We start from the raw sequence: 25972 nt of genomic DNA on the forward strand, positions 1-25972 counted from the left end.
TGTGTTTGTTTTGTTTGTCACCAGCAGCATACTACCCTGCATCACACTGCTGACTTGATTTCATCCATTCATTCATCCATCCATCCACCCCTTACATCCTCCATCCATCCATCCATACATCCATCCATCCATCCATCCCATCCATCCATCCCATCCATCCACCCCTTCCATCCGTCCGTCCGTCCATCCATCCGTCCGTCCATCCATCCATCCATCCATCCCATCCATCCACCCCTTCCATCCGTCCGTCCATCCATCCATCCATCCCATCCATCCACCCCTTCCATCCGTCCGTCCATCCATCCATCCATCCATCCATCCCATCCATCCACCCCTTCCATCCGTCCGTCCATCCATCCATCCATCCATCCTAACCATTCACCTACAAGGCAAAGTTCAATAACTTCTGCATTATTTCACCAACTTCAAAGATATCATCTTCACCAACTTTGAACATTAGTCAGTATTCTGTAAAGTGTTGTCTCACCTGGGTTAGGTTGTAGGTATTCTGTTGTTTTGGTCAAGAGGTCCAACACTGATTTGTTGGTGACATCAATTTTCTAGAAACAAGAGGATCATGTTAGCTCAATAGAGATGGTCTTTATTTCAGCACTTATTGGTTACTAGAAGACAACTGTTCTTCCACCTTGGTCCTGGAGACTAGAGGTCAACCTCTACTGGAGACCCTTCCAGCCCATTGTAGGTCTGTGTTTCAGCCCAGTACCAACACAGCCGATCCAAAAACTCAAACACTTGATGGTGAGTTGAGAAGTTGAATCAGGTATTTTGTACTGAGCTGGAACAAAAGCCTGCACCCCCGGCAGGAACCTGACTCAACCACTTAAACACTCAATGATAGGTTGATTCAGGTGTGCTTCCACTGGGCAATTACTGGTTGAATCAACGTTGTTTCCACGTCATTTTACCCCAAATCATCAACGTAAGGGGATTTCGCCTTTTTTTCACCCAACATTTATCCCAAATCCAATGACATGGTGAATATACAGTTGAAGTCAGAAATGTACATACATTTAATCTCAGTTTTTCACAATTCCTGACATTTAATCCTAGTAAAAATTCCCTGTTTTAGGTCAGTTAGGAACACCACTTTATTTTAAGAATGTGAAATGTCAGAATAATAGTAGAGACAATTATTTATTTCAGCTTTTATTTCTTTCATCACATTCCCAGTGGGTCAGAAGTTTACATACACTCAATTAGTATTTGGTAGCATTGCCTTTAAATTGTTTAACTTGGGTCAAACGTTTCGGGTAGCCTTCCACAAGCTTCCCACAATAAGTTGGGTGAATTCCTCCTAACAGAGCTGGTGTAACTGAGTCAGGTTTGTAGGCCTCCTTGCTCGCACACACTTTTTCAGTTCTGCCCACAAATTTTCTATAGGATTGAGGTCAAGGCTTTGTGATGGCCACTCCAATACCTTGACTTTGCTGTCCTTAAGCCATGTTGCCACAACTTTGGAAGTATGCTTGGGGTCATTGTCCATTTGGAAGACCCATTTGTGACCAAGCTTTAACTTCCTGACTGATGTCTTGAGATGTTGCTTCAATATATCCACATAACTGTCCTTCCTCATGATGCCATCTAGTTTGTGAAGTGCACCAGTCCCTCCTGCAGCAAAGCACCCCCACAACATGATGCTGCCACCCCCGTGCTTCACGGTTGGGATGGTGTTCTAATGGCTTGCAAGCCTCCCCCTTTTTCCTCCAAACATAACGATGGTCATTATCGTCAAAAAATTATATTTTTGTTTTATCAGACCAGAGGACATTTCTCCAAAAAGTACGATCTTTGTCCCCATGTGCAGTTGCAAACCGTAGTCTGGCTACTTTTTATGGCAGTTTTGGAGCAGTGGCATCTTCCTTGCTGAGCGGCCTTTCAGGTTATGTTGATATAGGACTCGTTTTACTGTGGATATAGATACTTTTGTACCTGTTTCCCCTAGCATCTTCACAAGGTCCTTTGCTGTTGCTCTGGGATTGATTTGCACTTTTCGCAACAAAGTACGTTCATCTCTAGGAGACAGAACGTGTCTCCTTCCTAAACAGTATGACGGCTGCGTGGTCCCATGGTGTTTATACTTGTGTGCTATTGTTTGTACAGATGAACGTGGTACCTTCAGGCGTTTGGAAATTGCTCCCAAGGATGAACCAGACTTGTGGATGTCTACAATTATTTTTCTGAGGTCTTGGCTGATTTATTTAGATTTTCCCATGATGTCAAGCAAAGAGGCACTGAGTTTGAAGGTAGGCCTTGAAATACATCCACAGGTACACATCCAATTGACAAAAATTATGTCAATTAGCCTATCAGAAGCTTCTAAAGCCATGACATCATGGGGCTCAGGTCAACATAGGGAATAGGTTGCCATTTGGGACGCAACCATTGGGAGTAGAGTGAAGTTTCGCTTAGACACTGATCTTAGTTCAGTTTAGCATTTTCCCTACTAATGGTTAAGTTTAGGATAGGTGGAGGGGAAGCTGATCCTAGATCTGTACCTAGGGACACTACACCCCAGAGCCAGCCATTGTGTATTCTCCAAGGATGTTTTGGGTTGCTAATAGCGCCTTCTCGGTCATCCTTACCCTCTCCATCTCCATGAAGTCTTCATCAAGCTTTGTCCCTTCAGCACCACTTATCTTCTCACTCAGCAGCTATAGAGATGGAGGAGAGAGAGAGAGAGAGAGAGAGAGAGAGAGAGAAAGAGAGAGGATGGAGGGAGAGAGAGCGGGAGAGAAAGAGAGATAAAAAGAGGGAGAGGGGATGGAGAGAGAGAAAGATAGGTGGGGAGAGAGAGAGAGAGAGAGAGAGAGAGAGAGAAAGAGAGGGGGAGAGATGGAGAGAGAGGTGGGGAGAAAGAGAGAGAAGGAATGGAGAGAGAGAGAGAGAGGGAGGGGATGGAGAGAGAGAGGGGGGATGGAGGTTGGGGTAGGGAGGGTAAGCGAGAGGAAAGACAGATAGATAGTTTTAGTATCATCACTTTTCTTGTTGTTGATGTGCTCTCACTGACACAGACAGACACATTTATCATGCAGTAACACTCATTAGATTGAATAGTGTGTGAGAAAGAAATTAGATCAGGGATACTGGGGGAGAAATGGCAGTGTGTGTGTAATGATGACACTGGTAAACTCCTCATGGAATTGAACAGCACAGTGGCACTCTGGTGACGCTCAGAGGTCTGGAAGAGAGAGAGGTAATAATCACCAGCCTATTAGGTTTCATCTCTCTCTCTCTCTCTCTCTGGCTCTTTCTCCATTTCATTTCTCCTTTACCTCTCCTCTTCTCTTTATATCTTTCTCCGTCTCTCTCCTTTACCCTCTTCACTATCCATCCCTCTCTCTGCCTCTTCATTCATTGTATCCACTACCTCTCCTCTTCACTCCCTCTTTCTCTCTTTTTACCTTGTATCATTCCCTCCCTCCTTTCCCTTCATTACCTCCCTCATTCATGTCAACAGTGTGGGCCCTTCAGAGAGATGACATCTGCAGAGGCAATCACAACTTCTCTTTCTTACTCCCCCCTGCAGCAGGTCAGAGTGTATCAGTCTGAATCTACATCACAAGAGGCTTCTGAGGGGAGGACGGCTCATAATAATGGCTGGAACGGAGCAAATGGAACGGCATCAAACACATAGTAGTTGATAACATTCCACTCATTCTGCTCCAGCCATTACCCCCGAGCCCGTCCTCCCAAATTAAGGTGCCACCAACCTCCTGTGATCTACATGTACCTTGTCTGATGGTTCACAAATTGGATCGGGAGATGGTCATTCTTAATGGGCTGTGTTTAACTGAAACCATTTACATAAAACATGCTCAAGTGGTGCCATATATCACTCTATAAAGAAAGATGTGTTGGTTGGTAGCAGATACATGCTATGGAAGCACAAACACAATAATATAGATAGCCGATTACAAACCCCAGAGGAAACTGTTTCACCATTTGGTTTTAGCATGGTCTCCTACTGTACATGATGTATCCAACTCTTTAATCATCGTCAAGTCATACAGCACACCTTTGGCATGATAACGTACTAAATAGGTCCCATACTAAACGTCATCAATCAGGGAATGACAACACACTGAGAGGAATAAAGCACAAACAGACAGGGACACTACCAGGCAGGCTCATTTGTTTTAAAGGACTGTCCCAGCTAACACTGAACGTTCCCATAACATCGCCTAAAGGTTCTCCTTTGGTTATTTGAAAAACAACTTCCCCATAACGTTGTGGGAATCAAAATGTGTTAGCTTGGGTGTCAATCTAAGGAGTTAAGTTCTCAAGCAGAGAGACCATTCCTTTGGCAGTGATAAGAAGATTCAAATTCAGTACAGTACAGTAGGCTAATTCCTTAAAAAGTAGGCTAACAGCTGAGCCACGAAGGTCAGAGAGAAGCCCAGAACTTTGAGCTCCCTGAAGACCAGTCAGAGAGAAGTCTAGAACATTGAGCTCCCTGAAGACCAGTCAGAGAAGCCCAGAACTTTGAGCTCCCTGAAGACCACCAGTCAGTGAGACGTCCATAAATTTGATCTCAATGAAGACCAGTCAGAGAGAAGTCCAGAACTTTGAGCGCCGTGAAGACCGGTCAGAGAGAAGCCCAGAACTTTGAGCTCCGTGAAGACCGGTCAGAGAGAAGCCCAGAACTTTGAGCTCCGTGAAGACCGGTCAGAGAGAAGCCCAGAACTTTGAGCTCCCTGAAGACCACCAGTCAGTGAGACGTCCAGAAATTTGAGCTCCTTGAAGACCGGTCAGAGAGCTTAAAATCCCAGGCACTGCTAAAGGACAAGACACACCAGTATGCATCACTGCAGAAATATCCCTCTGACTCTGTTCTGCTAAGACACTAAGGGGTGAATCCTAACTTCAATTTATGTCTAATTGTAATTTAGCCATGCAGGGAGGGAGGGTTAGTAGGCTGAGGAAAGGACAACGTCTACGTTTGCCACTAACCAATAATTCTACGTTTGCCACTATCCAATAGAGGTGATATGTGTTGGAGCATGTGAATGTACTACCATGCCAAATTATTTTAGGTTGAGAGGCAACAGAGCTGGAAAAACCTTCCCACACTCTCTCTACATCTCTCCTTTTTGTGAAAACCGGACACTGATATAGGTATGAGGAGGGTAAGTACTGTAGCCTGAGGATAACTTCTACCTAGGACACTATATACCTGACCCCTGACCTCTGGAGGTGGAACACAGCACCTAGAACAGCAAATGATTGAACTTCGATGTAACATGGGTTTTATGGAGAAGAACTGTGTAATGGAGGTTTTATGGAAAAGACACAGACATTTAGGGGAGAATGGGGTAAGTAAAACATTTTTTTACATTCAGCATCACTCCATCAAGGGAAATATAGCATTCTTCCTAACAAAGATATATACACATACTGTATTTCTGGATATAATCAGAATTCATGTAAACATTAGTTTTGAAAACATAGCTTGTCCAAAAAACCTGGTCTCTTTGCACAAATTACCCAGGGTATGGGGTAAGTTAAGCCATGGGACAGGGTAAGTTAAGCCATGGGACAGGGTAAGTTAAGCCATGGGACAGGGTAAGTTAAGCCATGGGACAGGGTAAGTTAAGTCATGGGACAGGGTACTGAAGTTAACATTATACACATGATACACAAAGCACTAGGTACCAGTGGAGGCTGCTGAGGGGAGGACGGCTCAGAATAATGGTTGGAATTGAGTTAATGGAATGGTATCAAACACACGTTTTGGATACCATTCCATTCACTTCATCCCAGACATTATTTTGAGCCGTCCTCCACTCAGCAGCCTCCACTGCTCTGTACATTACACAGTAAAATACACTGCTCAAAAAAGGGAACACTAAAATAACACATCCTAGATCTGAATGAATGAAATAATCTTATTAAATACTTTTTTCTTTACATATTTGAATGTGCTGACAACAAAATCACACAAAAATAATCAATGGAAATCCAATTTATCAACCTATGGAGGTCTGGATTTGGAGTCACACTCAAAATTAAAGTTGAAAACCATACTACAGGCTGATCCAACTTTGATGTAATGTCCTTAAAACAAGTCAAAATGAGGCTCAGTAGTGTGTGTGGCCTCCACGTGCCTGTATGACCTCCCTACAACGCCTGGGCATGCTCCTGATGAGGTGGCGGATGGTCTCCTGAGGGATCTCCTCCCAGACCTGGACTAAAGCATCCGCCAACTCCTGGACAGTCTGTGGTGCAACGTGGCGTTGGTGGACGGAGCGAGACGTGCTCAATTGGATCCAGATGTGCTCAATTGGATTCAGGTCTGGGGAACGGGCGGGCCAGTCCATAGCATCAATGCCTTCCTCTTGCAGGAACTGCTGACACACTCCAGCCACATGAGGTCTAGCATTGTCTTGCATTAGAAGGAACCCAGGGCCAACCGCACCAGCATATGGTCTCACAAGGGGTCTGAGGATCTCATCTCGGTACCTAATGGCAGTCAGGCTACCTCTGGCGAGCACATGGAGGGCTGTGCGGCCCCCCCAAAGAAATGCCACCCCACACCATGACTGACCCACTGCCAAACCGGTCATGCTGGAGGATGTTGCAGGCAGCAGAAAGTTCTCCACGGCGTCTCCAGACTCTGTCACGTCTGTCACATGTGCCCAGTGTGAACCTGCTTTAATCTGTGAAGAGCACAGGGCGCCAGTGGCGAATTTGCCAATCTTGATGTTCTCTGGCAAATGCCAAACGTCCTGCACGGTGTTGGGCTGTAAGCACAACCCCCACCTGTGGACGCCGGGCCCTCATACCACCCTCATGGAGTCTGTTTCTGACCGTTTGAGCAGACACATGCACATTTGTGGCCTGCTGGAGGTCATTTTGCAGGGCTCTGGCAGTGCTCCTCCTGCTCCTCCTTGCACAAAGGCAGAGGTAGCGGTCCTGCTGCTGGGTTGTTGCCCTCCTACGGCCTCCTCCACGTCTCCTGATGTACTGGCCTGTCTCCTGGTAGCGCCTCCATGCTCTGGACACTACGCTGACAGACACAGCAAACCTTCTTGCCACAGCTCGCATTGATGTGCCATCCTGGATGAGCTGCACTACCTGAGCCACTTGTGTGGGTTGTAGACTCCGTCTCATGCTACCACTAGAGTGAAAGCACCGCCAGCATTCAAAAGTGACCAAAACATCAGCCAGGAAGCATAGGAACTGAGAAGTGGTCTGTGGTCACCACCTGCAGAACCACTCCTTTATTGGGGGTGTCTTGCTAATTGCCTATAATTTCCACCTGTTGTCTATTCTATTCCATTTGCACAACAGCATGTTAAATTTATTGTCAATCAGTGTTGCTTCCTAAGTGGACAGTTTGATTTCACAGAAGTGTGATTGACTTGGAGTTACATTGTGTTGTTTAAGTGTTCCCTTAATTTTTTTGAGCAGTATATAAACAAATACTATGTACGCCACAATGTACGCCACATAACATGTGGGGTGATGCTGGGTATCCTAGAAGTGTAGAATGTATTTTGTCTTAAGATTCTGACCCATGCCGACTCTGACAAACAGTATGTGTACCGGGGTCAGAGGCTCTAGCTGCTGGACGACACAGGCCACAAGATGCCTTTCTCTGTACTGACTGAGGAAATTGTGATAGCCTTTACTCCTTATCACACAATGGGAAGGAAATGACTACATCGTTACACTTAGAAAAAAGGGTTCTTCGGCTGTCCCCATAGGAGAACCCTTTTTGATTCTAGGTATAACCCTTTTTGGTTCTAGATAGAACCCTTTTGGGTACCATTTAGAACCCTCTGTAGAAAGGGTTCTACATGGAACCCAAAACAGTTCTACCTGGAACAAAAAGGGTTCTTTAATGGGTTCTCCTATGGGACAGCCGAAGAACCCTTTAAGATTCTAGATAGCACCTTTTTTTCTAAGAGGTACTGTCTGGCGTGTAGCCTTGCTTCTCAGACATCCTATTTCTGGAAGGAGTAGTCTACTGCAGACCTGGGTTCAAATGCTATTTGAAATAGTAATACTTTTAGTGAAAGCCTGGTGGGAGAGGTTTGCACTTTTGGGACTTTTCAATTGGTTCCATCGCACCAGGCAAGCTCAATAAAGAACAGCTAAAGTATTTGGAATGATTTCAAATATTATTTGAACCTAGGTCTCACTATAACAAGAGCTACAGAAGAACCTCCACTTGCTAACTGCAACAGTGTAGGACTGTACTGTAGCTGAAAGTGTGAACATCAACCAGCAGTGAAATACTCTTTTACCAGAGAAGTGCACTCTCCTCATCATCACAGACCATTTTTTGGGTTTCACTTCAGAGCACTAACATTATCTGAAACGACTACAGGGAAATAAACCTTGAACTTGGTGTTTCTTTTTCCTAAAAGTAGACTGGTTTCACCCTAACACTGCGAACGACGAGTGATGTCACACAAATTAGCGAGGACAGAAAGCAGCATGCCACACTGTCATCAGGTGGCTAAATATAACGGTTCTAATGGGTCTTACAAGGCACAGGAACAACGCCACAGCACTGGCAAATAACAGATGACAGATGGACGGACAGACAGACAGACAGGCTCCTCCTGATTCAGTGATTTGACACTAACCAGAGAGATATGGCAGAACTGGCCTCCAAATCAATGTCTTGATTTGTTGAATCAGGTGTGTTAATGCATGGCTGGAACAAAAGCCTGCACAACCGTAGCTCTTCATGGCCAGTGTTACTGAACTAATCCTCAGAGTTCACAAAACTATCTGCCATCGATAACACCTGACAATCTCCCAGTTGAATTTGTCAGGCTCTGTACATCAGAGACTGTGTGCATCCCAAATGGCAACCTATTCCCTATATAGGATGCACTGCTTTTAACCAGACCCTATTGGGCCCTGGTCAAATGTAGAGCACTAAATAGGGAATAGGGTGACATTTGGAAGGCAACCTGTCACGACTTCTGCCGAAGTCGGTTCCTCTCCTTGTTCGGGCGGTGTTCGGCGATCGACGGCACCGGTCTTCTAGCCATCGCCGATCCATTTTTCATGTTCCATTTGTTTTGTCTTGTTTTCACACTCACCTGGTTTCAATTCCCTAATTACATGTTGTATATTTTCCCTCTGTTTCCCCCATGTCCTTGTCGGGAATTGTTTATTGTAAGTACTTGTGCTATGTGTTACTGGTGCGCTATGGGTTTTGTACCCATTTGTTTGTTATTTTGTATGCCGTTAGTTTTATATACAGACTGCTCAAAAAAATAAAGGGAACACTTAAACAACAAATCCTAGATCTGAATGACAGAAATAATCTTATTAAATACTTTTTTCTTTACATAATTGAATGTGCTGACAACAAAATCACACAAAAATAATCAATGGAAATCCAATTTATCAACCTATGGAGGTCTGGATTTGGAGTCACACTCAAAATTAAAGTGGAAAACCACACTACACACTACAACTTTGATGTAATGTCCTTAAAACAAGTCAAAATGAGGCTCAGTAGTGTGTGTGGCCTCCACGTGCCTGTATGACCTCCCTACAATGCCTGGGCATGCTCCTGATGAGGTGGCGGATGGTCTCCTGAGGGATCTCCTCCCAGACCTGGACTAAAGCATCCGCCATCTCCTGGACAGTCTGTGGTGCAACGTGGCGTTGGTGGATGGAGCGAGACATGATGTCCCAGATGTGCTCAATTGGATTCAGTTCTGGGGAATGGGCGGGCCAGTCCATAGCATCAATGCCTTCCTCTTGCAGGAACTTCTGACACACTCCAGCCACATGAGGTCTAGCATTGTCTTGCATTAGGAGGAACCCAGGGCCAACCGCACCAGCATATGGTCTCACAAGGGGTCTGAGGATCTCATCTCGGTACCTAATGGCAGTCAGGCTACCTCTGGCGAGCACATGGAGGGCTGTGCGACCCCCCAAAGAAATGCCACCCCACACCATGACTGACCCACTGCCAAACCGGTCATGCTGGAGGATGTTGCAGGCAGCAGAACGTTCTCCACGGTGTCTCCAGACTCTGTCACGTCTGTCACGTGCTCAGTGTGAACCTGCTTTCATCTGTGAAGAGCACAGTGGCGAATTTGCCAATCTTGGTGTTCTCTGGCAAATGCCAAACGTCCTGCACGGTGTTGGGCTGTAAGCACAACCCCCACCTGTGGACGTCGGGCCCTCATACCACCCTCATGGAGTCTGTTTCTGACCGTTTGAGCAGACACATGCACATTTGTGGCCTGCTGGAGGTCATTTTGCAGGGCTCTGGCAGTGCTCATCCTGCTCCTCCTTGCACAAAGGCGGAGGTAGCGGTCCTGCTGCTGGGTTGTTGCCCTCCTACGGCCTCCTCCACATCTCCTGATGTACTGGCCTGTCTCCTGGTAGCGCCTCCATGCTCTGGACACTACGCTGACAGACACAGCAAACCTTCTTGCCACAGCTCGCATTGATGTGCCATCCTGGATGAGCTGCACTACCTGAGCCACTTGTGTGGGTTGTAGACTCCGTCTCATGCTACCACTAGAGTGAAAGCACCGCCAGCATACAAAAGTGACCAAAACATCAGCCAGGAAGCATAGGAACTGAGAAGTGGTCTGTGGTCTCCACCTGCAGAACCACTCCTTTATTGGGGTGTCTTGCTTATTGCCTATAATTTCCACCTGTTGTCTATTCAATTTGCACAACAGCATGTGAAATGTATTGTCAATCAGTGTTGCTTCCTAAGTGGACAGTTTGATTTCACAGAAGTGTGATTGACTTGGAGTTACATTGTGTTGTTTAAGTGTTCCATTTATTTTTTTGAGCAGTATATTAAACTGCTCCAGCTATTCACCAAGTTCTGCTCTCCTGAGTTTGACTTCCCTGCCACCAGTTACGCACCCCTTACAGAATTCCCGACCACTTATGGAGTCAGCAGGAACAGATACCCCTTGTATAGGGGTCGAGGAGCGCATCCAGGAGCAAGCGAAAGGATTCCCCCATCTCGACGCCATCATGGATCAAGTTATCCAGACCCTGGACCGTTGGGAGAGACAGGGAGGTCCTCCAGCACCTTCAACAACACAACCCGAACCTCCACTACTCACTCTTCCTGCAACCGGTCCCAGTGGGATGCGTCTCGCCCTTCCCAGGGAGTATGATGGGACGGCGGCACGGTGCCAGGGTTTTCTGTTACAGCTGGACTTATACCTGGGCACCGTTTACCCGGCTCCCTCGGGAAGGGAGAGGGTGTCCGTCTTCATCTCGTGCCTCTCAGGGAGAGCTCTGGAGTTGGAGGACTTCACAGAGTTCACTCGCCGTTTCCGGGCGGTCTTTGACTACCTGCCCGAGGGTAGAGAGGTGGGTGAGCGCCTCTTCCAGCTGAGGCAGGAGACGAGGAGCGCCCAGGAGTTTGCCCTGGAGTTTAGGACCCTGGCTGCCGGCGCGGGATGGAACGACAGGGCCCTGATTGACCACTACCGTTGCAGTCTGCGCGAGGACGTCTGTCGGGAGTTGGCCTGCAGAGACACCACCCTCACGTTGGATCAGCTGGTGGACCTGTCCATCCGGCTGGACAACCTGCTGGCTACCCGCGGACGTTCAGATCGGGGTCAGGTGGTCCCATCCCTTCGCATCCCCTCTCCTGAACCTATGGCACTGGGAGGGGCGGTGCGTAGGGAGACCGGAGGGGGTTCCAGTTCGTGCACCATCTGTGGCCGCAGAGGGCACACTGCCGGTCGGTGCCGGGTTGGTCCCTCTGGGAGTCGAGGCAGCAGGCAGGGCACTCTGGCGTCACCCCAGGTGAGTCTGCACCACTCTCATCCAGAGTCCTCTGTTGTCCAACTGTTTGTGCCTGTTTGTTTTCCTGATTTTTCACGGCATTCCCAGCATAAGGCGCTCGTCGATTCAGGCGCAGCTGGGAATTTTATTGACAGACCGCTCGCTCTTAGTTTAGTGATCCCCATTATTCCTGTGGTTAGACCTTTCCCAGTACACGCTCTGGATAGTCGACCATTGGGGTCCGGGCTAATCAGGGAAGCCACTATCTCCCTTGCCATGGTGACGAAGGGGAGTCACGAGGAGAGAATCAGTCTCTTTCCATTGACTCTCCTGCGTTTTTCATGGTACTGGGCCTTCTCTGGTTGGCTCGTCATGACCCCATCATTTCATGGCAACAGAGGGCTCTCACGGGGTGGTCGTGAGAGTGCTCGGGGAGGTGTGTAGGGGTTTCCGTTGGTGCTACTACGGTGGAAAGTCCAGACCAGGTCTCCACTGTGCGCATCCCCCCCGAATATGCCGATTTGGCTCTCGCCTTCTGTAAAAAGAAGCCGACTCAATTACCACACCATCGACGGGGGGATTGTGCAATAAATCTCCTGGTAGACGCTGCACTTCCCAGGAGTCACGTGTATCCCCTGTCGCAAGCGGAGACGGTGGCTATGGAGACATATGTCTCTGAATCCCTGCGTCAGGGGTACATTCGGTCCTCCACTTCACCCGTCTCCTCGAGTTTCTTTTTTGTGAAGAAGGATGGAGGTCTGCGCCCATGCATTGATTATCGAGGTCTCAATAAAATCACGGTGAGGTACAGTTACGGTGAGATACAGTAATCCTTTGTAGACGAGATTTTCAGGGACCTGCACGGGCAGGGTGTAGTGGTGTATATCGATGACATTCTGATATACTCCGCTACACGCGCCGACATGTGTCTTTGGTGCGCAGGGTACTTGGTTGACTGTTGGAGCATGACCTGTACGTCAAGGCTGAGAAATGCCTGTTCTTTCAGCAAGCCGTCTCCTTCCTAGGGTATCGCATTTCCACATCAGGGGTGGAGATGGAGAGTGACCGCATTCAGCCATGCGTACTCGGCTGACTCCCACCACGGTAAAGGAGGTGCAGCGATTTTTAGGGTTTGCCAATTACTACCGGAGATTTATCTGGGGTTTTGGTCAGGTGGCTGCTCCCATTACCTCACTGCTGAAGGGGGGTCCTGTACGTCTGCAGTGGTCAGTTGAGGCGGACAGGGCTTTTGGTCAACTAAGGGCTCTGTTTACCTCAGCGCCCATGCTGGCCCATCCTGATCCCTCTTTGGCGTTCATAGTGGAGGTGGACGTGTCCGAGGCTGGGATAGGAGCGGTGCTCTCTCAGCGCTCGGGTACGCCACCGAAGCTCCGCCCATGTGCCTTCTTCTCGAAGAAGCTCAGCCCGGCAGAGCAAAACTATGACGTGGGGGACCGGGAGCTGTTGGCTGTCGTCAAGGCCTTGAAGGCGGGGAGACATTGGCTTGAGGGGGCTAAACACCCTTTTCTCATCTGGACTGACCACCGCAATCTGGAGTACATCCAGGCAGTGAGGAGACTGAACCCTCGCCAGGCAATGTGGGCCATGTTTTTCACCCGTTTTGTCTTCACCCTTTCGTACAGACCAGGTTCCCAGAACGTTAAGGCAGACGCACTGTCCCGGCAGTATGACACAGAGGAGCGGCCCATGGATCCCACTCCCATACTCCCCGCCTCTTGCTTGGTGGCGCCGGTAGTGTGGGAGCTGGACGCGGACATTGAGCGGGCGTCACGTGCAGAGCCAGCTCCCCCTCAGTGTCCAGCTGGGTGTCTGTACCTTCCGTCTGCTGTCCGTGACCGGCTGATCTATTGGGCCCACACGTCATCCTCCTCTGGTCATCCTGGGATTGGTCGGACTGTGCACTGTCTTAGTGGGAAGTACTGGTGGCCCACTTTGGCTAAGAATGTGAGGGTTTATGTTTCCTCCTGCTCGGTGTGCGCCCAGTATAAGGCTCCTAGGCACTTGCCCAGAGGTAAGTTACAGCCCTTACCCGTTCCACAATGGCCGTGGTCGCACCTGTCGGTGGATTTCATAACCGATATTCCACCTTCACAAGGTAACACCACAATCCCGGTCGTTGTGGATCGTTTTTCTAAGTCCTGTCGTCTCCTCCCTTTGCCTGGTCTCCCTACAGCCCTACAGACTGCGGAGGCCCTGTTTACTCACGTCTTCCGGCACTATGGGGTGCCTGAGGATATAGTGTCTGATCGGGGTCCCCAGTTCACGTCGAGGGTCTGGGGGTCTCGGTCAGCCTTACCTCAGGTTTTCACCCCGAGAGTAACGGCAGGTGGAGAGAGTTAACCAGGATGTGGGTAGGTTTCTGAGGTCTTATTGCCAGGACCGGCCGGGGGAGTGGGCAGCGTTCGTGCCCTGGGAAGAGATGGCCCAGAACTCGCTCCGCCACTCCTCCACTAACCTCTCTCCCTTCCAGTGTGTATTGGGGTATCAGCCGGTTCTGGCTCCTTGGCATCAGAGTCAGACCGAAGCTCCTGCGGTGGATGACTGGTTCCGGCGCGCGGACGCCGCCCATGTCCATCTTCAGCGCGCCGTGCAGTGAGGCCCCGGAACCGGGTCTGGCTCTCGACCTGAAACCTGCCCCTCCGGCTGCCCTGTTGGAAGCTGGGTCCGTGGTTTGTGGGGCCATTTAAAGTCCTGAGGAGAGTGAACGAGGTATGTTATAGGTTACAGCTACCCCCCGATTACCGCATTAACCCCTCGTTCCATGTGTCTTTCCTCAGGCCTGTGGTGGCTGGCCCGCTCCAGGAATGCGGGAGGTTCCTCCGCCCCCTCTGGACATCGAGGGGGCACCGGCGTACTCTGTTCGATCCATCCTGGATTCGAGACGTCGGGTGAGGGGCCTTCAGTACCTCGTGGACTGGGAGGGGTACGGTCCGGAGGAGAGATGCTGGGTTCCGGAGGAGGACGTGTTGGACCCTTCTATGCTGCGGTGTTCGTCGGTCGACGTTACCGGTCTTCTAGCCATCGCCGATCCATTTTTCATGTTCCATTTGTTTTCACACTCACCTGGTTTCAATTCCTTAATTATATGTTGTATATTTTCCCTCTGTTTCTCCCATGTCCTTGTCGGGAATTGTTTATTGTGAGTACTTGTGCTATGTGTTACTGGTGCGCTACGGGTTTTGTACCCATTTGTTTGTTATTTTGTATGCCATTAGTTTTATATATTAAACTGCTCCGGCTATTCACCAAGTTCTGCTCTCCTGCGTTTGACTTCCCTGCCACCAGTTACGCACCCCTTACACAACCACTGATTCAGACCAGCTTGTGTCCTTTTCTTGGGTGGAGTTGGCGGCTGTCAGTCAGCATACAGGGCTGAACTGTGACACTGTAGCTGTAGTATTTATGCAGTACAGGGCTGAACTGCGACACTGTGGCTGTAGTCTTTATGCAGTACAGGGCTGAACTGTGACACTGTGGCTGTAGTATTTATGCAGTACAGGGCTGAACTGTGATTTTACAAGGTTTCCCCTCAGGAAACACTCTGTGTTCTACAAGCCTGGGGGTTATTAGCTGAAACGACTACTGTCATTCATTACAGGAACAATAACTACCACTGACTGGTTCAGTTCATGAAATCGAATATGTGTGTGTGTGTGTGTGTGTGTGTGTGTGTGTGTGTGTGTGTGTGTGTGTGTGTGTGTGTGTGTGTGTACATGTGTTCATGTTTGTGTGCGTGCAAGCCTTGACCGAGTCATCTGAATGAGTTTATCTACCACACTGCAGAAGAAATCTGTGGCAGAAAGATTGTGAGCTGTTCTTCAAAGAAAAGCCTAAGTCAAAGTTGTCAAATTAGAGTCTTGGTCTAAAGGTCAACAGACAGCTGTGTGCTTATCCTTCAATTGCCAGTTTCCTGAAAGCCTTGTAGCTAATGTGGTTCTCAATTTATTTTGACGACCCAGACTACCCACATCACTTGTAGAACAGCAAAGTGCTTCATTTCACACGTTTTGTTCGTTCACACATATACATTGCCCATCAAACAAGGTTTTCAGGAAACTCACCCAGATTGGTTGATGATGAAACACTGTAGGCCTATCACAGCTGTAGTGCAAACTTAGTCACCGTTTCCTTGTTAAGTGAAACCAACCGAAACGTTGTGCAATCAGCCCACTCAGCAATCAACTGCAAAAAAATCTATTTGTCTCACAGTTCACTCTCAGGCTTGGGTAGTGTGTTATCCCCTAGGCAAAATGAATACTGTGTCATAGCTGTGTCAGCTGGGGGTCGATGGGTGTAGGGATAAGTTACCCCTAGACGCTGATCTTGGGTCAGTTTTGCATTTCCCCCACTATTGGTTAATGTGAGGATTGGGGGAGGGGAAGCTGATCCTAGATCAGTAGCTAGGGGAAACTTCACCCCCGAGCACTGGGGGTTGATGACAGCGTAACATCAGCAGAATCGAGTGTGAAAAAACCTATCAGACGGAGACAGAGGAAGCATGGCCATAGACACACCAGCTGCTGCTAAGTTCACAGAATAGCAGAAGCTACTGTACAGTAGGGCCAACTGCAGCAGCAGCATAGAACAGCGTGAATAGGCCCCCAAAGCAACATCCAAGCCCTTTGGCACAAAAACTATCCACTGAAACTGATAGAAGCCAAACTCTTTTAGGCAGCGGTCAACAGAGCTAGACGGGGACTCCCTCCTCACCTATACAATGTTAGGGGAAATCTGAGATAGTCTTCTTCCTTAGGAATCTGGAGATTAAGTCCTAGACTCCTTTCAGACAGAGAATCCCTCCACAATTAGTCTGTAAAACCAATAACCTTTAATTATATCACCACCATGTTAGGTTGTCATGGTGACCCAAGTTGTGTGTGCCTTTGTTGGTTTGTTAGTTCCAGTCATCCTGGATCAGTTCTCTGTGGAAGCAGGTCATACAGAGGCCAATCATCACTGGTATCATTCCTCTTAAATCTCTCGGTTACACACGGTACACATCTAGTGATGTAGTGCAGAACAATCGCATTTACTAACTGGCTATTAAAGTTAGTTCTCTACCGATGATTCAATTGAGGAGGAAGATCCCCGTCGTCAAGCGAATGGACTTCACATCAACCCTGACATTTTGAATATTGTTCAATTTCCACACATATTAGTCACAATACACTGGCAGTGTGTATTTGTCATCACTAACCATTATGACGACACCGTCAATGACAGTGTATTCACACAGTACCACCCACTAACCTTATGCAACCAATGGGCCAGTATTCACACAGTACCACCCACTAACCTTATGCAACCAATGGGCCAGCAAATCAACACAACAATGTACAGTAGCAGAGAGAGAGATGGGGGATAGACAGGAAACAGAAGTGACTCTGTGTGCTTAGTGGAGACACCATAGTTCGAACCAAATGGCACCCTATTCCCTATATAGTGCACTGTGTATATATTTGGGACACAAAACACACAGCGCTAAAGTCAGCAAAGCTGCTAGATCAACAGTGCTGTCGAAGACACGGCGTGTATCACTGTTGCAGTAAGAGTGAAATCTAAGGGACTGCAACGAACCAATAGGCTACTACAGACCCACTTTCTCAAAGGAAGTTCAGCCCATTGAGTTTTCTAGTGCAGACTTTGCTGCATGGCACTGCCTGTGTCTGTGTCAGTAGAGTTAGCTAGCCTACTTTTCAAACATGCTTTCAGTTAGGCCCTCTACAGTATTGGTGGTGGACAGGGTACAGAATGTTACCTTGCCATAGAGTATCTCACATCCTTTGAGATATAGTACAATGTGTAAATAAAAGCTCTATAACTGTGATACATTATTAGTTTGGAAGCTCGTGCCCGCGCTACAAAGTTTCTCCCTGCAGGCAGTCACTGAGTCTGAGGTGATAAAGGAGCTCCTTAAACTGGACCCCAAAAAACATCTGGGTCAGATGGTTTAGATCCTTTCTTCTTTAAGGTTGCAGCCCCTATCATCACCAAGCCTATCTCTGACCTTTTAACCTGTCTCTCCTCTCTGGGGAGGTTCCCATAGCTTGGAAGGCAGCCACGGTGTGTCCTTTATTTAAAGGGGGAGATCAAGCTGATCCTAACTGTTATAGGCCAATTTCTATTTTGTCCTGTTTATCAAAAGTGTTGGAAAAACTTGTCAATAATCAACTGACTGGCTTTCTTGATGTCTATAGTATTCTCTCTGGTATGCAATCTGGTTTCTGCTCAGGTTATGGATGTGTCACTGCAACCTTAAAGGTGTTAAATTATTCTAAGTAATGTTGTGCTGCTATTTTTATTGACTTGGCCAAAGCTTTGATACGGTAGACCATTCCATTGTTGTGGGCCAGCTAAGGAGTATTGGTGTCTCTGAGGGGTCTTTGGCCTGGTTTACTAACTACCTCTCTCAAAGAGAGCAGTGTATAAAGTCAGAACATCTGCTGTCTCAGCCACTGCCTGTCACTAAGGGAGTACCCCAAGGCTCGATCCTAGACCCCACAGTCTTCTCAATTTACATCAACAACATAGCTCAGGCAGTAGGAAGCTCTCTCATCCATTTATATGCAGATGATACAGTTTTTTACTCAGCTGCCCCCTCCCTGGATTTTGTGTTAAACATTCTACAACAAAGCTTTCTTAGTGTCCAACAAGCTTTCTCTGCCCTTAACCTTGTTCTGAACACCTCCAAAACAAAGGTCATGTGGTTTGGTAAGAAGATTGCCCTTCTCCCCACCGGTGTGATTACTACCTCTGAGGGTTTAGAGCTTGAGGTAGTCGCCTCATATAAGTACTTAGGAGTATGGCTAGACGGTACACTGTCCTTCTCTCAGCACATATCAAAGCTGCAGGCTAAAGTTAAATCTAGACTTGGTTTCCTCTATCGTAATCGCTCCTCTTTCTCCCCAGCTGCCAAACTAACCCTGATTCAGATGACCATCCTACCCATGCTAGATTACGGAGACGTAATTTATAGATCGGCAGGTAAGGGTGCTCTCAAGCGGCTAGATGTTCTTTACCATTCGGCAATCAGATTTGACACCAATGCTCCTTATAGGACACATCACTGCACTCTGTTGCTGCCATGCTATGTTGTTGTCTTACGTCTCTCTTTATGTAGTGTTGTGGTGTCTCTCTTGTCGTGATGTGTGTTTTGTCCTATATTTTTATTTTTAATCCCAGCCCCCGTCCCCGCAGGAGGCCTTTTGCCTTTTGGTAGGCCGTCAATGTAAATAACAATTTGTTCTTAACTGACTTTCCTAGTTAAATAAAGGTTAAATAAAAAATAAATACAAATAAAGAAATAGTGATAGTGAAATCAGAGTAGGATAGTCATCGACACACCTGACAAAGCATCACAGGTGCAGAGGAATGAAACACTCCACAAAATTGGACATTCAGTCCAACGCAAATCTATAGGTCTCAGACAAGGTTACTTATCATGCAAGCATGGTTCCAAACCCTTTCCATTATACCAGCACACCACCTACCCACCTACTTACCTAATACCAGCCAGTCATATCACTCCAGGGGGGAGCCCACATCGCCTTCCCCCATTAGCTGCTCTATCCCCTGGGCTGGCTGCCTCAAATCTGTCCCTTTTCTTTCCCTTCAACACTGTGCCTCTACTACTACCAGTCTACCACTGAACACTGAACGCTCAACACCCCATCTAGGCCACCGGGTAAAATTAGCAATCTCTGACGGAGGATATTAGCCCAATACGGTTGCCAAACATTTCTAGCACAACGGAGGGGGTGAATCGCAGAGAGATGTGAATGAAACGTACTGTGGAGAAATGTAACACAGCTAGGCTACAGAGCAAATGTGTCAAATATGGAATTGCAACCACTTCAATGACTAGAGTTTCTACCTGCATGAATACTGACATCCCACTGGGCACACACTGGTTGATTCAACGTTGTTCCCACGTCATTTCAACAAAATTACGTTAAACCAACATGGAATAGATGTTGAATTGATGTCCATACCCAATTGGATGGACCTCTTGAAACAACATATAATCAAACTAAATTAAGATATTTTAGCATAGCCAATGTGCAGTGTTGGGGGCCATTGGCCTGCTGCTATAAGAGAGAACGAGGAAAAAAATGCAGAGATAAAGAGAGCAGCTGTGGGGTGACAATGACACTGGGTTTGGAGAGAGAGAGAGAGAGAGAGAGAGTGATAGAATTAGAAAAAAATGCAGAGATAAAGAGAGCAGCTGTAGGGTGACAATGATCGTCTCCAGCTGGCCACAGCTGCTCCTAATTCACCATTGAGTCACCGCACCAGATTACAGGTCAAAACCATTGCAGCTCTTAATCCAGATTGATGTAACCTAATGTACATTGGAGGTGTAATTATCCCCCAGCAATTAACTAAAATTACCACTGGGGGCAAGAGCCTTGGACTTCCAAATCTAATCAAGGAAGAGTGACTTCGGAAGTGAAGTTAGTTAGATGCTGTTGGGCTCTACGTTGAACATTTGGGAACATTCTGAACTGCGTGAAGTGAAACTGATGACGAAGTTCTTAAAAGGTTTTGGATGGTACAACCAATTATATTTTTTTCTATTCCATTCTACTGAAAAGTGAATTCAGTTAGACACAGTTGGCTCTTCTTTGAGCATTTGGGAAAGTTCTGGGCACGTTTTAATGCAGCGTCTCAGAGAAGGAGTGCTGGTCTAGGAACTTATGTGCCTTTTAAATCATAATGAATAAGATTTATATGGACAGGGGGGACCTGATCCTAGATCAGCACTCTTACTCTGAGAAGAATCATGAATATGAACCCAATATTGCTCGTGAAGGGAAACTGAGGAAAAACTTTTTTTAATTGTTTTAAACGGTATGGCCAATAACGTTTTTTTTCCCTTCTGTGTTTTTCTTTTATATCTTGACAATGGGAAACCGAGTGTTACTCTGCGAGTGTTACTCTGCGAGTGTTACTCTGCAGTTTCCTGTTCTTTGAAAAGAATGCTGTGGCAACAATATAAAGAGGATTCAGAAAGTCCAGGGGGGAGTTTTCACATTGACTCTTTTCCTTCCACAGGGATATAACAGTACAATTCCCTGGGCTGTGATAACACACAGCCACCACACCTTTACAATGATTTGTGTAAACAAACAACTAACTGACAATGAATAACAACAGTTAAACAAGTGGGCAGGAAACCATACTAAAACTGCTCCCTGCTATCATGACAACAGTTGAGAAACTACGTCACCCCGCTCACGTCACCCCGCTCCTCCGCTCTCTCCACTGGCTTCCAGTTGAAGCTCGCATCCGCTACAAGACCATGGTGCTTGCCTACGGAGCTGTGAGGGGAACGGCACCTCCGTACCTTCAGGCTCTGATCAGGCCCTACACCCAAACAAGGGCACTGCGTTCATCCACCTCTGGCCTGCTCGCCTCCCTACCTCTGAGGAAGCACAGTTCCCGCTCAGCCCAGTCAAAACTGTTCGCCGCTCTGGCACCCCAATGGTGGAACAAGCTCCCTCACGACGCCAGGACAGCGGAGTCAATCACCACCTTCCGGAGACACCTGAAACCCCACCTCTTTAAGGAATACCTGGGATAGGATAAAGTAATCCTTCTAACCCCCCCCCCCTTTAAAGGATTTAGATGCACTATTGTAAAGTGTTTGTTCTACTGGACATTATAGGTGAATGCACCAATTTGTAAGTCGTTGATAAGAGCGTCTGCTAAATGACTTAAATGTAAATGTAAATGTAACTAAAGAGAGATATTTAGGTCGGGATTCAAACAATCACACATTAACGACCTGTGCTATGCGGTTCACTTTTTAAAGCCGATTTCTCCTTGAGTCAGCAATCGTGGCTTTTACAGCGAATGTGATCTCCGCAAACGTCAGGGAAATGCCCTTTAATTGCGTATCGCTGTGCGCAATTAAATCTGTGTTGGATCGAATTCCGGCCTTAGCTTATTTTAGGTAACAATATTCAATAGCATGAGGAATACAGGCCTAAATTAGCCTTGCTAAAGTTTCTAACCTGTTGTTATTGGATTAGTTAGATACAGTAGGGCACCTAGTACTAAGTCTACATCGATACCAATGTAAGAACTGATACCCAACAGTACAGTGCAGTAACAGTATATGCGTGCAGTACTGTTTTCAAAACAATCACACCCATCAGTTCCAGGAGTTCACCCTGTCATTTCCCATTGATGCTGCTACTGATACTAACTGAGACAACTGAACACTGATAAGCTACTACATTTCCTTTGAAAAACCCAGCTGCTTTCAGTATTTCCCCTGCTTTCCTGAATATCCCAGCCCAGGAGAGATTATAGTGGGAATTCAGCTGGACTTTGGACTGGGAGAGATGGAACAGCAACCACTGGCCAGAACACTATCATATACAACTGCTATTGAAAGTTTACACACCCCTTGCACAGTCTTCACATTTTGTTGCCTTAAAATGACATCTAAGAAGGGAATACATTTCAGGGATTTTTTTCCCTACCTATCTACACATCCTACTCCACATTTTCATAGTGAAAGAAAAATTATAGAAAATGTTCCAAATTAATAAAATAAAATAAACTAAGATGTCTTAGGGGGCAGTATTTTCACGCCGGATAAAAAATGTACCCGATTTAATCTGGTTACTACTCCTGCCCAGAATATGCATATAATTAGTAGATTTGGATAGAAAACACTCTACAGTTTCTAAAACTGTTTGAATGGTGTCTGTGAGTATAACAGAACTCATATGGCAGGTCAAAACCTGAGAAGATTCCATACAGGAAGTGCCCTGTCTGACAATTTGTTGTCCTTCTGTTGCATCTCTATCGAAAATACAGCATCTGTGCTGTAATGTGACATTTTCTAAGGCTTCCATTGGCTCTCTAAAGCCGCTAGAAAGTGGAATGGGGTGTCTGCTGTCTCTGGGCAAAGAACAGCAGCAGAATTTGTAAGTGGTCAGCCTGGGGACAGTGAGACTGAGATGCATAAAAAAATAGCATAAAAATGTATTTTAAACAGCGTTTGACATGCTTCTAGGTACGGTAATGGAATATTTTGAATTTTTTTGTCACGAAATGCGCTCGCGCGTCACCCTTCGGATAGTGACCTGAACGCACAAACAAAACGGAGCTATTTGAATATAACTATGGATTATTTGGAACCAAAACAACATTTGTTGTTGAAGTAGAAGTCCTGGGAGTGCATTCTGACGAAGAACAGCAAAGGTAATCCAATTTTTCTAATAGTAATTCTGGGTTTGGTGGGTGTCAAAATAGCTAGCCGTGATGGCCAAGCTATGTACTCAGAATATTGCAAAATGTGCTTTCGCCTAAAAGCTATTTTAAAATCTGACACCGCGATTGCATAAAGGAGTTCTGTATCTATAATTCTTTAAATAATTGTTATGTATTTTGTGAACGTTTATCATGAGTAATTTAGTAAAATTCACCGGAAGTTTTCGGTGGGTATGCTAGTTCTGAACATCACATGCTAATGTAAAAAGCTGTTTTTTGATATAAATATGAACTTGATTGAACAAAACATGCATGTATTGTATAACAATGTCCTAGGAGTGTCATCTGATGAAGATCATCAAAGGTTAGTGCTGCATTTAGCTGTGGTTTGGGTTTATGTGACATATATGCTTGCTTGGAAAATGGCTGTGTGATTATTTGTGTCTATGTACTCTCCTAACATAATCTACTGTTTTGCCTTCGCTGTAAAGCCTTTTTGAAATTGGACAATGTAGTTAGATTAACGAGAGTCTTATCTTTAAAATGGTGTAAAATAGTTGATTGTTTGAGAAAATTGAATTGTGGTATTTTAGTTGGTTTTGTATTTCGCGCCGTGCGATGCCATTTGCTGTTGGCTAGGGGTTCCGCAGGTGGAACGGGGTTCCGCTGCGGAACGTCTGTCCTCAACAGGTTAAGAAACTAAGACATCCTAGAGTTAATACTTGGTGGAAGCAACTTTGGCAGCCATTACAGCTGTGGATCATTCTTAGGGCAACAGTTATCCATTGTTTTTGTCAAAATTACACAAGCTCAGTAAATTTTTGGGGAAACCATCGCTGGACTGCAATATTCACGCCTTATCTCCGATTTTCAAAATTTTTTCTTTCACTTTGAATATGTGGAGTAGGTTGTGTACATCTGTAGGAATTAAATCAAACGTAATACATGTTTTTATTGAATTTTAAGGCAGAAAAATGTGAAGATTGTGCAAGGGGTGTATAGACTTTCATTTTCCACTGTATCACTAAGGCCTGGACATGGTGAACATCATAGATCTCCATAGCCTCACTCCACACCAGCGAAAGGTCAGAACCCATTATAAACAAAACATCTCAGACATGAATATTTTAATGGCCTGTCAAGAGGAATGATGGTGCTTATTTAACAGAGAGAATTATTTTGGGGGGGAGAGAGAGAGAGAGATAGAGAGAGAGCTAATGTTCTTGTAGGAGGGAGAGAGAGAAAAATAAGGTATGAATACAAATATTGAAAAATGAATATTGATGATACTACAGCAGCAGGTGTGCTTTGAAAGTGAGTAGAATAGGACCAGGGTGAAGTCTGGTGGGTTTAAACTATGAGTGAATCAGATTCAGGGTTACAAAATGTGGGTAATCAGGAGGGAAAACGCAGGATATATGGAAAAATCTTACAATTCTATCTTATAGTTGAATTATGTTTTTGGTGTTGTGCCACAAGGTCATGAAAAGGTCAACTACTGCCCTGGGAACAACTGTTAGGTGGACCACTATGTCATAAGACAACACACACACACACACACACACACACACACACACACACACTCCTACTGATGACCTGGTTGAAAATCTAAAACCCCTCTTGACCGATGATAAGCACCAACACCAAGCGTATCAATAATCATGAAACACATTGCAGATCCAGTAGGTCTGATTACATTATGTAGCTGACACACTGACACACATTCAGCAGATCAGATGTTTATCTAGTCACATGCACAGGGTCTCAGATGTAGTTACAGTAAAATACTTCAGTTATGAGCTCCAACCGTGCAGGTGTGAATTAAAAATATTATTAGAATCATAATATATACACTGCTCAAAAAAATAAAGGGAACACTTAAACAACACAATGTAACTCCAAGTCAATCACACTTCTGTGAAATCAAACTGTCCACTTAGGAAGCAACACTGATTGACAATACATTTCACATGCTGTTGTGCAAATGGAATAGACAACAGGTGGAAATTATAGGCAATAAGCAAGACACCCCAATAAAGGAGTGGTTCTGCAGGTGGAGACCACAGACCACTTCTCAGTTCCTATGCTTCCTGGCTGATGTTTTGGTCACTTTTGTATGCTGGCGGTGCTTTCACTCTAGTGGTAGCATGAGACGGAATCTACAACCCACACAAGTGGCTCAGGTAGTGCAGCTCATCCAGGATGGCACATCAATGCGAGCTGTGGCAAGAAGGTTTGCTGTGTCTGTCAGCGTAGTGTCCAGAGCATGGAGGCGCTACCAGGAGACAGGCCAGTACATCAGGAGACGTGGAGGAGGCCGTAGGAGGGCAACAACCCAGCAGCAGGACCGCTACCTCCGCCTTTGTGCAAGGAGGAGCAGGATGAGCACTGCCAGAGCCCTGCAAAATGACCTCCAGCAGGCCACAAATGTGCATGTGTCTGCTCAAACGGTCAGAAACAGACTCCATGAGGGTGGTATGAGGGCCCGACATCCACAGGTGGGGGTTGTGCTTACAGCCCAACACCGTGCAGGACGTTTGGCATTTGCCAGAGAACACCAAGATTGGCAAATTCGCCACTGGCGCCCTGTGCTCTTCACAGATGAAGCAGGTTCACACTGAGCACATGTGACAGACGTGACAGAGTCTGGAGACGCTGTGGAGAACGTTCTGCTGCCTGCAACATCCTCCAGCATGACCGGTTTGGCGGTGGGTCAGTCATGGTGTGGGGTGGCATTTCTTTGGGGGGCCGCACAGCCCTCCATGTGCTCGCCAGAGGTAGCCTGACTGCCATTAGGTACCGAGATGAGATCCTCAGACCCCTTGTGAAACCATATGCTGGTGTGGTTGGCCCTGGGTTCCTCCTAATGCAAGACAATGCTAGACCTCATGTGGCTGGAGTGTGTCAGCAGTTCCTGCAAGAGGAAGGCATTGATGCTATGGACTGGCCCGTCCGTTCCCCAGAC

At 46.5% G+C, this 25972-nt stretch overlaps 1 protein-coding gene across 3 annotated transcripts in view; it reads right to left on the reverse strand.

Moving 5' to 3' along the window:
- The window catches only part of LOC115166901 (endophilin-A3), a 46480-nt gene that overhangs the window by 11465 nt on the left and 9043 nt on the right, over positions 1-25972 (reverse strand). For all 3 annotated transcript variants that reach the window (XM_029720816.1, XM_029720815.1, XM_029720814.1), the window contains exons 2-3: positions 2604-2672; positions 488-560 (exon numbers count right to left, since the gene is read on the reverse strand). In XM_029720816.1, coding sequence (XP_029576676.1) covers positions 488-560; positions 2604-2672 — 142 coding nt within the window. The remainder of the gene's footprint in view (positions 1-487; positions 561-2603; positions 2673-25972) is intronic.

Source organism: Salmo trutta, chromosome 29 (assembly GCF_901001165.1).
Source record: "Salmo trutta chromosome 29, fSalTru1.1, whole genome shotgun sequence".
Taxonomy (NCBI): domain Eukaryota; kingdom Metazoa; phylum Chordata; class Actinopteri; order Salmoniformes; family Salmonidae; genus Salmo; species Salmo trutta.